We start from the raw sequence: 13,873 nt of genomic DNA on the forward strand, positions 1-13,873 counted from the left end.
GGGGGGGGGGGGGGGGGGTACGGAGAGTCAAAAGAGATTACCTTTTTACTCACTATCTTAGCGTGGAAGTGGAAAATTCCAGCGGTCATGTAGTAAAAGAGAAAGATAGGCGTGTCCTGTCAGTGAAGAGGTTAAGAATGGCAGCCTGCAGCGATGTGAGTGGGTGTTGAGCAATCAACAAGGGAATCATAAGCAGCTCAAAAAGAGGGTAGCGAGATGGAAAGACAGCGAGTGTGGGGAAATTAGAGTCTGAGGAAAAGTGAAGCTATGCATGCGATTGGACGGCTGTGTGTGTGTGTGTTTGTGTGCACCTGTCATGTTCCCCTGCAGCCTTTTCACCCGTCTCTCTGACCCCCACCGTGTCAAGTCTGAGCAGATCTCGGCTGCCACGGCTGCAGCTACTATTGACAACACAGAGATCAAGTCCTCTGTATTTTCTCAGTCGGGGTTTGAGAGAGAAATGTGTCTAAAAGATGATCAGTTAATATAACCAGTCCTACGGGGTCACTGCTCTAAGAAAACTAGGCAGAATTTTTTTGATTTCTGTATTCTAGGTCAGGTTGGGATTTAATTTAAGTGAATGATATCCAGCGACAGGTTTTGTTTTTATAGGTATCAACTCACCCTAACGATTTTAGTGATCAAGAGCAGAGTTTCTCATGCCTGAGGTCTGAGGTTGAACACATGTCTCATTATGTTACCCCTCAAAATGTGTTGTCTGCAATGGTTTTCAGAATTTGATGCAAGGGTGTGAAGATGAGGGATTTGGGACTGATTACCTCAGTGTTTCTAGAATCATTTGCTATCTCCCTGTGAACAACTCTTCTCTTTTGTGCTGAAGTAGTGCTATTTATTGTTTACGGATGTAGCCGTTGATAAAAAAAAAAATATGTGTTCAATATGTTTCAGTGGTATCAAAAGACAAACTGGATCTTTTTCCATAGAGCAGAATAAGTAGTGCCTGAGAATGTGTCTTATGGTCCCATTTTTAACATTCAACTTTATAAAAATGTATTTGAAATCGGAGTTATTTGCCTGACCCGCATCAAAGTGGTCTCTTTACATCCGACTGTATAGCACATGGAACAAGAGTGGTAATTTCAAATATCACAAAACTAACCAGATGTTGTGGAAAAACTGGAGATATCATCTCAGCTCACAACCACACAACTCCACTGTTTAACAGATGGATGATCAAAACACATTTTTGATTTGTCACGTAATACCAACAATTACTGTGCTCAATACTGTTATAAAGCATGTTACAAAAAATGTGTACGGTTTGCTATTTTTAAAATAATTCCCATAACATTGTGAATAAGAGAATTAGCTTTGGAGAATCCTGAAAGTCTGATAGTCTGTTGTATTTACAGTCTGACCGGCTCACCATTCTCAGAGAAGTTCTCGTCTTTATACAGACCTGTACCTCCTAGTTCATATTCTATCTCAGAATACAGCACTTTGCAATGAGATATCTGTGAAATCTATAGCAGAACTCTGCGGTTGGGACGATGTAATGTTTTCCCCCCTCTGCTCCTCAGCTGAAGAGATTGAGAGTGACAGTTGCGTGGGGGTCGAACTGGCATTGTTCTTTCTCTGCCATCCTCTGCTGGGATGGTCGGCAGCAGGTGCTGCTGTCCGTTGAGTGCAGGGTCACACAGTGGTGTTGTTTTGGGAAAAGGGGCTGCTTTGCTGCCAGGTGGCAGTTGCTGGCAGAGACAGTTATGGCTTTGTGTTTCCTCCAAGAGTTACAGCATCAGCTGCCCCTTTTGCCCCTCTTAACCGACAACCCCCCACCCTGACCTAATGGCCCTCACCCTGGCTCTAACCCTTGCTTCTCCCAGAGCTGGAAGTGCATACGAGCATGTGTGTGTCCGCCTGAGCTCTGGCTGTGTTCGCAGGCCCAGGCCAATCAGACTGGCTAGCACAGATGTGACAGGCTTAGAGGAATGCTAGGAATGCGGAGGCGCTGGAGCGGGCGTGTCCATCCTTGGCCCGGGGCAGAGGGGGGCGGGCTAGCTCAGTATCGGCAGACAGTTCAGCTTTGCTCTGCTGGCCGACCGCCGGGCTGACTGGTTGGAGAGTATGGTGAGTGCTGCAAGCCTTCTGGAGATGGCCTGCAGTACTTTTATGGTAATTGCTCTAACCAGGGCCTTCTGGAGGCCAAGTGCTAAAGAGTGTGTGTGAAAAAACAGGACTTGTTTCTCCTGTCATTATGTGTCTGGATACTCTAAAGGTTGTTAAACCGTAGACTTCTTAGACACACATTCTATTGTGGCACATCTTGACCAGTTTTTTGTTTGTGTAAATTTCTGTCAGCAAGTTTAGAAGAGTTTAGGTCATTATTCATAATGATACAGCGGTTCAACCTCTCCCTTTGGCCCAATTTTCAACCACAGAAACCCAGTAAACGTGACTTGGCAAAGAAAAGAAGTGAAAAAGACTGATAGACTGATTTTCCCTCGAGACAACAAAATAATCCTTTTTGCACTCTCTATACACCGAAGAGGATTTTTTTGCCTGATCCCAGCTGCACTTTGCTAAAAAAGCAGCGGTTTTTAAATCTTATGTATGGCACTGAATGTAAAGAGGACCACGAATAGAAGCCTATTCTCAGCACAACCTGTTTGTGCAGAATGTCGAGAGTAGATGTTATGTCATGAAAAGCACTGTTCTGTTTTCTAAGCAATATGTAATGCTACAGGGCCACGTGAGCAGACAATAAGGAGGTGTGAAACAAGCGATCAACCTTTTAATATCTGGCTTATTTCAAATAAGAAATTACATTTTTAAAATAGATCTCCTATAGGAAACAGAGGTGTTATTGTGCACTGTGACCTGTAACAAATGTGTGTTTGCCCGGGGTCTGAGGAGCTCTGGGAAAGGTCACACTGTCTTTTGACATGAGACAAGAGTGCCACCTTCTGTCCAATTTAGGGTATCAAGTCAGCAATGTACAAATATTACATCTTGTTTTTGTTTGTGACCTTGCTTTCTGTTTTTTGCTACAGGTCGCAATGAATTGATAGCAAGGTACATCAAGCTGAGGACGGGCAAAACCCGCACAAGAAAACAGGTAAATAAGTTTGAATGCCTTTGGTGATTGGATTAGAATAATCACGCATGGTTTTAGTTACTGACATTACAAGACATAAAAAATATATCAACAGAAGGGTTAACACTGTTCATTCTGTAACAACTATTTCATTAAAGGATTTATGTAAGTTGAATTTATTATTTATATTTCTTATTGTCAACAAATCCCATGAAAAGACCAAAACCAACAATGTGATTGCCTGAATTTCAATAGCTTTCGACTTATCTGCCTTGTCTGTGTCTCTCAGCCACCCATCCCAGTTTTTCCTACTGAATGTTAATCTTTGAGTGGGTCATAGTGGGTTTAATATTTTAAAAAGGAAAAAACTGAAACAGCCGGGCACGGCAGTTTTAACACCTTTCAAACAGGAGTAAATAGTGCATTTGTTTGGGACTATTTTCTACACATTTGTAGTAAAATAATGTTTATAGTCATCATAAAGACGCAATGTGATGTACCCCAGTGCAACAGTTTGGCTCATTGATGTATTTTTAATAGTTTTTGGACAACAATGGTGGTCTCTGGGGATTAAACCAACTTTTGATGGTTTTGGTCATGAGATTTGTTGGTAATAAGTAAAATATAAAATATCACCAGTCTTATCCTTTAAATCAACTTTTAATGTTTGGATGAACTATTTAGAACTCTCACTGTATTTGTTATCAACTCTGCAAGTGTGTGTGTATATGTCTATACTTGCATACGTGTGTGTGCGTGTGTGTGTGTGTGCATGCATCTGAGTGCATGTTGTTTTTTTATGCTCAAAAACTGTTTCACACCCTTTTAGGTGTCTAGTCACATACAGGTGTTAGCACGGAAGAAAGTTCGTGAATACCAGGCCGGTATAAAGGTAGGTCCCGCAAACCTGCCTCCCGGCAACACTGACAGGGCGACTCTTTCCTCTTTGGTTACGGCTTCTCTCTTTCTTCCCTTGTCTTTTCTCTCCCTGTCTCCTTTTCCTCCTCTTGGCTATTCTTCTGTGCAGGTTTCTAGCCACTTGCAGGTTCTCGCCCGGAGAAAATCTCGCGAGATCCAGTCAAAGCTAAAGGTATGCGCTTCACCGCGGGCTCGGCGGGGCTGGTAAAGGCTTGGCTTTGCATTAACCTACTAATTTGTGCACATTATTATCAGCCCTTGCTTTGGTGCAAGGCCAGTTCCTGCTAGATCAGTGGCATGGCAAGTAAAATACATTGTTTAACGATAAATCAGATGATAAATATTCTGAAGGAGTTATTCTCTGATATACCCAAGAGAACCACAGTCCTGCTTCTGTAGCATGCATGCAGTGCACAAACAAAGCTTTTTAACTTCTGGAGGTCAGAGCTGCATGAACTGTAAGGCTAATCTCATCACTCAGTAGTGAAAACATAGTAGCTGATTCTAAAGCTTCTTTTTTAAAGGAATGTTACACACGCTGTTCTGATGAGCCCAGTGAATGGTCATTTAGCTGCTTGTTGCTCCAGCTCTGTATCAGTCCTCAGTGCCAGCCATGCTTCTGCAGCAAACTGTACTTCTCTGAGACTTCTTCTTCCCCTGAAACTCTTCCTTCTTTGATACTTTTAGTTCCTATAATGTGTCTGTTTGTGGTGTGTTTTGTAAATCTTTACAGTCAAAAAACATTAATCTTTGACTGTTGTCATCATTTGACTCCTTTTGACTTATCTTGTAGTTCTTTCAATCCCTCTGGTCTCTCCTCATGCTTTATTTTGTTTTTGCATATGTGCATATACATAACATAGACACACAAAACTGAAGACATTGTGGCATTCTGTAGTGCTAACTTAAACTTAAATTAACCCCTGTATGCAGACTAATCCTCCAGTGGACACCAACATCCACAAGTGGCACATATTGTTTCATATTAAATGAAACTGTAAAAGATAAAATGAGTCATTTTTTTAGGGATGTCACATGTAGTTCAGTTCACCCAGCAGTGGCTGGTGTGATAACATGTAGGGAAATAGATGCAGCAACCTCCTTACATCCTTATATCTCATACGTTTTTTACCTTGAGAACATATGGTAGGGAGAATCAACTTGTTTTTATGTTTTTACTGTTCATAGTAAGCTATAACTTTCCTCCCTTCCCTGTTGTTTGTCCAGAAGTTAGAAGTCCTCACCAGTGAAGGACAGAGCAAGGCTGCCACATTATCTGCCGCAGTCTTTTTCACATTCATATTATGGCATTAAAAATTGTGTTTCCAAAATGCTTGCCGATCTTAGAATTAACACAATTTTCCAAACATACACATCATACGTTGGATTGGCACTCTGCGTCTTCCACATTTTGTGGAAAGCATGCTCTAAAAATGGACCAACAGTGAGCAGTATAATGAATGAAAATCAGGCTTTTAATATACTGAGTGGTGACTTTCATCCTCTCTGTTTCAAGGGATCAGTCATGTTTTCTTCTGTTTTCTCTCTGTGATTACTTTTATGCACATACTTACATACATCTGTACTTTGAGTTGACACATATTTGTAGCAAAATGTAAATGAAAAAGTATAATCACTTCATGCTTATGTGTACTGCTTAAACCCATTCACAAGTTTAATTTGAACAGTTTGTTAAAAATGTAATGTAGTCAAGGCATTTGGATTTGTTAAGTTTTGTGGCATTGTGCAGCACCTTGCAATGCTGTTCTTCCTTTTAACTTATTTTCTGTAGCTTTTAATTGTTAAATATCAACTAATGTGTAGCCGCACCAATGTTTTGTCCAAGGGTTTAATCAATGAAGGCTTTATGCTGTTAAGCCAGAGTAGTTTATTTGTCAAAGAAAAACACCCTCAAAAGTAACTAATTTCCAAGCCACTCTTTTGAGTTCAGATGGCTGACAAAGAGCAACTCCTTCCTCGAGGGAATAAAGGGGAATTGTAGCATCAGCTGAACAAACATGACGTAAAAGTGTGATTGCTAAAATGGCTACACACTCTAGTACCAGATGTAGATTTGATGTAATACACTGAAGGCTTTTTGTGCAAAAACTTCCAAGGATTTAACTTTTGCTCAATGTTTCTCCTCTGTTGGTATTCTTGAAATGTTCAGTGTTATAAAGCGATGTGTTTTTTTAATTTTTATTAGGACTTTCTGATAGAATATCATTAACTTGCTGTACCCAATAGCTTTCAAAATATTGTGATACATTTGTATTAAAACATTCTTCTAAGATTAGTCACAACTGAGCCTTGTAACCGCTAAACCAGAACAGACCGTCACAGTGTGTTTGGATAAACATGGCATTTAGAGTTTTTGCACACCATGTCAACATATAAAAACAGAAGAGGCAAACCTGGACTGAAATGCACTTAGTCAAATATGTCAACCAAAACTCTTATTTAATCTTAATAATAAATGATAAACACATCATTTAGAACTGCATAGTACTAATGGTTTCTTTCTTTTTTGATTCAGGCGATGAATTTGGTAAGTGAATCTGAATTGTGCAATATGCTTCCCCCCTCCCCTCTGTTTGGCAGCACCAGTGCACTGTCCCCTTGCTATGGCCCTCTGCTGGCATGGCATCCCATCCCATTGCTATCCTGTAATGAAGCAATACTTAGAAAAAGAGCCACGCTTTAAACACAGTAGTGCTGCGCATCCTGCCTGATGTAGAGTAATCCCCTCAGCCTCTGCCAAAAGCCAAAGTCTTGCTTGCTTTGCATAAGGTGTCTCTTTGATTTGGGTTCTCGCTTCTGAGGCGTCTTTCTTTTAATTGCAAAGTCAGAGCTTAACTAGTTTAAGTGCATTATTTTGCAAACATGAAAAAAGAGCAAGATGATGCATTTTAAATTTAGTTTGGTATATTAAAATGAAAGCTTTAATGTGTTTGTAAGTCAATAAATATGTATAATGTACCATGGACATGGATTGGTTGGCTTTGTGTATCTTTTGCTCCCCATTTCACTTACAGTACCACTTAGTGCCACTTTCATCTGCATAGTCAAACTTGAATTTGTTGATGTACGCTGTTTAAAGCAACATGAATGCAAATCTTCATTCCAAACCAATGCACTCTCTTTACTCTCTTTTTCCTGTGGTGATCCCGATAACACACTGACATTCAGTTCACAAGCTTAAATATCAACGCTGGAGCAAAGCAGTACTGCTTCATCTTCTCTGTTCTTCTCTTTGCTTCAGCCTGTAAAGCTGCTCTTTTCAAATATTGTTCTCTTTATTAAGTTTTGAGAATAATTAGAAAAGTAGAGTCACCATGTAATAGGAGTTTTTATTGACTGTTAAGCTAAACTCATGTCAAACTTATCATCTCCTCAAATATATTGATTTTAGATGTATCAAACAGCTACAAATAAATGCAGCGTAGTGTGGAAGTCTATACACAACACTACACACTAATGCAGCAGTAGATAATGTTTAGGCTATGGTGCCACCTTGTGGTTGACCCTCGTTACTCTTCTGTTTCAATCTGTAGGATCAGGCGTCTAAAGACAAAGCCTTGCAGAACATGGCAGCGCTGTCGTCTGCACAGATCGTCTCCCCGAGTATGATAAAGAACCATCTTCCACCACTGCCTCCTGCCCCCTACCAACCAAGAGTAAGCCCACCACTTATTTTCTGTGCAATTACAACACGTTTTGTTGACATTCTTAGCCCTAAAAAATTACATTAGATTTGATATAATGAAAATGTATTAATACTGTAGCACAAATAACACTGTTTTCTTACCCTCCAGTTCTGGTCTGCAATCCCAGGACAGCCTGGACCCTCTCAGGAGTAAGTAAACCCTGCTATTGAACCCACAAGATGTTGGTTGTGGGGTGACATCAGGTTGTATTTAGTGTCTGAAGAGAGAGAGATTGGTGCTAGAGATGAGTAAATACATGAATTCTGTCAGTGACTGAGGGGTTTAGGTCTAATGTCAGGTGGGTATTGCAAGGCATGTTTAACGGATCACGTTTTTGCACACCAGGCTGGTTCTAGATCTCAACCAGGGAAGGACTCCTGGGTTTGGCCGCACCAGCCATGCGTAAGTTCCCCCTAGCCGAGGTCCAACTGTGAGCACAAAGCAGCACTAACTCTTCTTCTACACTGTATTGTACTGTATGTTTCCTGCACTGATGTAAACCACCACCAGGCAAATTAACTGCTTCAAATTTGATTGAGAAAAAAAGGAAAAATTTAAATATATAAATATTATAATAGATTTTCTAATATTTTTTCAGAAAAAAGCATAATTTATTGATGCTATATTGCATCATTAAGAAGCAATGAAGCAGGTGGACTTACGCCTAGCTGGTGCAACAACACATGCTTACACTTTGACTAACAGATTTTCACAAAAAAAAATAAAACGTGTCAGAAATACAAATATAGGAGGACCCATGTGCAACAACGGTTTGCTACTGACCCTGTATAGCGGAGTCATTGTCTCACTGACCCATTCATTGTCTTTCAGTATCAAACCTTTTGCACAGCCCCCATACCCAAGCCTATCAGGTCCTGTACCACAATCCATACCAAGTAAGTATAAAGTAAAAAAAAAAGTTTTTAATAAAGTAAACCAAAAATAAATGCATTTTATAACCGTTTCTTTGTGCGTGCCATCCAGGTTATGAGCCCTTGGCACCTCCTCCTGCACCAACTGCTACTGCAGTTCCAGTGTGGCAGGACCGGACCATTGCCTCCTCTAAGCTGCGGATGCTGGAGTACTCAGCCTTCATGGAGGTCCAGAGAGACCCAGACAACGTGAGTGAAGGATTACCACAAGGCTTTCCACATACGGACATGCATGGATTACTAAACAGGTCTAGTGGGCATAGGCCCGGGGGCCTCAGGGCTACAGCTTCAGTTTGAAGTGACTGTTAAAGGTCCATTGTGTAACATTTATTTGGATCTACTGGCAGAAATGGAATATAATATTCATAGGTAGGTTATTATTTTTAGTGTATAATTACCTGAAAATAAGAATCATTGTGTTTTCATTAACTCAGAATGAGCTGTTTTTATCCATGTTTCTACAGTAGCCCAGAACGGACATACCAAACACTGGCTCTTTAGTATCTGTTAATCAAATCCAATATCTATTTTTGTTTATTATTTCCTTCATATGACAGCTGCACAACATACTGAAGATACAATAACATAAAATACATTATTAATAACATTATTAAAGTAATTTAAGTTGAATTACACAAAACAACTGCAAATGAAGTAGCCGCATTGGTCATCATCTGGGTGTCTATAAAAGGCATGATGGACATTATCTCTGACGCTGTCTGGATTGTCCTGATCTGGTAACACTATCTGCTACCTAATGTACAACAAAGGCCAACTGAATATTTAAGTGGTGTTCGGTACAGATCTGATGTCAGAAGGCTGCAGACAACCTAACAGTCTCCTCTTTCCCTTTTCTCAAAAGTGAACTGAATGTCACATTAAATTTTGCAGCTGATGTTTTTAAGGTTAACCACATCCTTTCTTGTTATCTCTGTCCATTGCAGTACAGCAAACATCTGTTTGTCCACATTGGACAGACCAACCCCTCCTACAGCGACCCACTCCTCGAGGCTGTGGACATCCGGCAGATCTACGACAAGTTCCCTGAGAAGAAGGGCGGGCTCAAAGAGCTTTATGAGAAAGGCCCTCAGAATGCTTTCTTCCTAGTCAAATTCTGGGTGGGTTGGTATTATTATAGTATCTTCTACCAGTTATTAGTTGTTATTGTGCAAACACTTGTCTTTCACTTTGTCTGGTTTATACTAAACATTATCCCAGTATAGAAAAGTGTGAAATCTTACTTATGTCCTGTGTTTTTAACATACAGCAGTTTAAAAGTGACACAAGCAGTAGTAAGTAGAGCTTATGCAACCACTTCCTTTTCTTATGAAACACCAGTGGTTTTCTTATCTTAGTGATATATATTATAAGACGGTATTTCACAATTGATTCATGGTGTACACTGCATTTCTCTTTATGTTAGTAGACTGTCTCCGCACACATTATGTTCTCCCCCAAAACATCTAGTCTCATCATGTATGTTGTTGCCCAAAAACAAAACACCATTGGAAGACCTTCAATCTCACAATTCATGTGCTATCAGGAAATTAAGTTACATCAAAGTATGTGATGATCATTGATAATCAGATTAAATGTATGACCTGTGCAGGCGGACCTGAACAGCAGCGGCATGCAGGATGGTCCTGGTTCTTTCTACGGTGTCAGCAGCCAGTACAGCAGCCTTGAGAACATGACGATCACTGTTTCAACCAAAGTCTGCTCGTTTGGAAAGCAGGTTGTCGAGAAAGTAGAGGTAGGAACGGGCAGTGATTCTGTATGGTCTTCTCAAAAGATTGATACGCAGTCTCTTAATGTCGCCTCACTGCTTGGTGTTTCTGACCGTGTTGCAGACAGAGTACGCCCGCCTGGAGGGAGGAAAGTGTGTTTACAGGATCCACCGCTCTCCTATGTGCGAGTACATGATCAACTTTATCCACAAACTCAAACACTTGCCTGAAAAATACATGATGAACAGTGTTCTTGAAAACTTCACGATCCTACAGGTAACGTACACTCGGTTTTATCGGATTGTTAGAGGAATAGTTTGACGTTTAGGGAAATGTATATAATAGTCGCTTTTCTTTTATTTCTTGCAGAGAGTTAGATGAGACGATCAAAAACGCTCTCACATCTGTAGGCTAATTATAAAGCTACAGCTGACTAAGCTGAGCACAAAGACTGCAAATGCGGAAACAGCTAGCCCAACATATAACCCCCCATTAAAGCCACAATTAAACAAACGTGATATAATGTGTTAGTTAGTGAGCTTTAAGGGTGCTGGTAAACAGGGCCAGGCTAGCTGCATCCCCCTGTTTCCAGTATGTATGCTCAATTATTCTAACCGGTAGCTTCACATTTAGTGTAACAGACACGAGAGAGGTATTATTCTTCTCATCTAACTCATCTCATCTAACTCTCAGCAAGATAGCCAACAATTTCCCCAAATTTCTTTAACAAATTAAGAAATGATCAAGTGATTGTCACTGCACTATTTTTATACAGACTGTGCTGCTTCACATTTCTCACTTGACATTTTCCCTTTGTCCCTCAGGTGGTGACGAACCGTGACACCCAGGAGACCTTGCTCTGTATAGCGTTTGTTTTTGAGGTTTCCACAAGTGAACACGGAGCTCAGTATCATGTCTACAGACTTGTTAAAGACTAACAGCTCTTCAGGGAGGTTTTGGAAAAGCCAGACAAAAAGCGTGACACAATCTCTCTTCGACCAGCTCAACCATCCAGGAAAAAACAACAAAAACAAAACATTCAAACAATCCTAGACCGAACTAACATGGACACATTTTATGCTTTAAAAAAGTCTTGTTTGCAAGGAAAAAAAGAGTGAATCTCAACGTGCCGACACGCAAAGAAATTTTGAAGAATTACGGATTTTTCGAACAACTAGCTGTCTTCCATGTGTTTAAACATGCTTTAGATGAAGTGGGTCACTTTCCCAAGGTAATTGATGGAGTTTGAAATGTTTTATTGAGGGAACGAGAACGTGTTTAGGGTTTAAAAGACTCTTATGGTATCCAAGGGAACACACTCAATAAGAGAAGTGTACATAAGATTGAAAAAGTAAAGAGAGAACAGGACCACGGAAGGGGAAAACCAGAGCCAAGTGGTGTTGTTGCAGTAGGTTTGTAAGGAAAGCAAGTGCCTTTTCTCCAAAGATTATATCATTGCCTGCCACTTTGGATTGCCTTTTTTTTTTACTACCTCTTGTTTTTAAACAAACAGAAAATAATCAGACAGGTGTATTTTGTCAAAAAAAATTGGAAAGAATCTCTCAGATCTACATCGTGTGAGGCACTTTTTGTATTCCGGCACACAGAGGAATGGGATGGGATAACTAATTTTCATTGTAGCCTGTTGTTTTACAAACAAAATCGTCCCAAGTTTTACAAGTCCAAGTGTACAGGGAGAAGGTTTATTGTGTTAACGTACTATTTAGGTTCTGCTTTTTTTTTTTATGTTTTATTACACAATTTAAAAATCAGGTCTTACAAGCATCTATCTATAACTGACTTGTGACACTAGGGATGCTTTGTACCATTGCTAGCCTAAAATAAAGCCGGGGCTTTGCCATCCCTACCAGATCCCCTGTTATTTCTCTCTGTTTGAAGACGTGTGCTTGGTTGCACTTAAAAGATCCAGAAGGGGGGAGGTGAAGCAACAGCAGTGCTTATTTTCTGCCTTGAGTTATGTAGCCTAATTGAAAGATGAATTGTTTCTGTACTGTGAGTCAGCGGATGCTAAAGGAATATGTGTTACATAGGAGTATTTTTGGGGGGTACTTTATGTTCATATTTGTGATCAAGTAACTCAGCACAGAGACGATGGTTTAAGTGGAGAGAAGTTAATCACTGTTTCTTTTGTTTAAAAAAGAGATTGTATGCTGTGAAGTCGGTTCATTTGCTTCACCCTTCTCCGTGTAATGTGTGGAGAAGCTGCATCTGTTAATAAAAGTTCAGTTTTTATATTTAAGACCATTTTTTACTGACATTACACATGAAATAATTTTGAAATCAAACTAAATAATTGTCTTGAATGAGAGCTATTGTCTCTGTGCTGTGGAGTATGACCATTGATTGTTATTTATGGGGTTGGAAACGAAATAGCGGGAGGGCAGGGTGGGGTACTGGAGATGTATTGATCATTTTCTATTGTGATGGAGATGTTAAAAGTATTGCAGGACTCATATTAGAGACAGGAGAACTGTCATCCCATGGATCCTGCTAGACAAGTGTCTACTCTGTGTGGTTCACTGGACAATTGTGCTATAAAAGTTCAAATTTAAGATATTGTACGGTGGAATAATTGCACCTGGCTTTGAATGTCATATTTCACAAGCTAGATACAATAACACTCCTACTCTAGCAGGTTTCTCAATTTATCTTTTATACAGACTTTTTTTTTTTTTTGCCATTATCAAGATTAATGTTTTTGTTTTGATTCTGTTGTCTTTTGACTTTCAGTGTTTGCCATATGCTTCACTGAAAATAATGTGTGATTGTGCTGATATTGATAATTAATAATGAGATATCTAATGTATCATATTCTGAATGGTGTGGGCAGTTTTTTTTTTGTTGTTGTTGTTTTTTTGGGGTTTACTGTTGTCTTTGTTACCATTGTGCATTGCAATTTTATACTTCAAAGTAGAGGTTGGACTATGTAATCAAACAAATGTATCTAACAATAAAAGACGCATGGTGCCTTTGGGGCCATTTTTCCCCCAGAAAACTTATTAAACATGTTTGTAATTTTGTTTTGTCCACGATGGTTATTTTCATGCCGTTACTACAAAGGCCTAGAAAGCCAAATATTGTGTTAGCGCTGAATTCCACAAATTAGCTACAGATGGGTGACAAATTAAAGCAAAAAGTTGCATAAACGTTAGCTCTCAATCAAACCATCGTGTGCTGCAAGAACAGCGCCAGTGTGCATTGGCATTGATTCTACAAGTCGCTGGAACTCTACCGGAGGGATGAACGCCATTCCTCCAAAAGATATCGCCTCATTTGGTGTGAGATCTGGTGGCTGCAAAGGCCTATGATTCATGTTCATACTCATCAAACCTTTTACTGATATCTCCTGCACTATGGATGGGTGCATTGTCATCCTGGAAGAGCTCACTCATATGTATATATATAACAGAGCCACTGTAGGGGTGAAGCATTCAGGCCTGTATCGTTCTCTCGGTGTACGCCACACACTCATCCAGTTGGCGAAGGATGACTCATCTGACCATATCACTTTTT

General features: G+C 40.0%; 1 protein-coding gene across 5 annotated transcripts in view; it reads left to right on the plus strand.

The window, feature by feature from the left end:
- The window catches only part of tead3b (TEA domain family member 3 b), a 30,335-nt gene extending 16,976 nt beyond the window's left edge, over positions 1–13,359 (plus strand). The window contains exons 4-15 of one of the 5 annotated variants that reach the window (XM_035661483.1): positions 3,012–3,076; positions 3,885–3,947; positions 6,510–6,521; positions 7,528–7,650; positions 7,789–7,829; positions 8,026–8,082; positions 8,512–8,576; positions 8,665–8,801; positions 9,557–9,730; positions 10,222–10,365; positions 10,463–10,615; positions 11,164–13,359. In XM_035661483.1, coding sequence (XP_035517376.1) covers positions 3,012–3,076; positions 3,885–3,947; positions 6,510–6,521; positions 7,528–7,650; positions 7,789–7,829; positions 8,026–8,082; positions 8,512–8,576; positions 8,665–8,801; positions 9,557–9,730; positions 10,222–10,365; positions 10,463–10,615; positions 11,164–11,277 — 1,148 coding nt within the window. In that variant the 3' untranslated portion in view covers positions 11,278–13,359. Of the gene's footprint in view, positions 1–3,011; positions 3,077–3,884; positions 3,948–4,082; positions 4,146–6,509; positions 6,522–7,527; positions 7,651–7,788; positions 7,830–8,025; positions 8,083–8,511; positions 8,577–8,664; positions 8,802–9,556; positions 9,731–10,221; positions 10,366–10,462; positions 10,616–11,163 lie in introns of all 5 variants that reach the window. The other 4 variants (XM_035661482.1, XM_035661484.1, XM_035661485.1 and 1 more) reach the window with 4 other exon arrangements.
- Positions 13,360–13,873: the final 514 nt, after the last annotated feature.

Source organism: Morone saxatilis, unplaced genomic scaffold (genome assembly GCF_004916995.1).
Source record: "Morone saxatilis isolate NCDOM2014 unplaced genomic scaffold, NCSU_SB_2.0 Contig18, whole genome shotgun sequence".
Classification (NCBI taxonomy): domain Eukaryota; kingdom Metazoa; phylum Chordata; class Actinopteri; family Moronidae; genus Morone; species Morone saxatilis.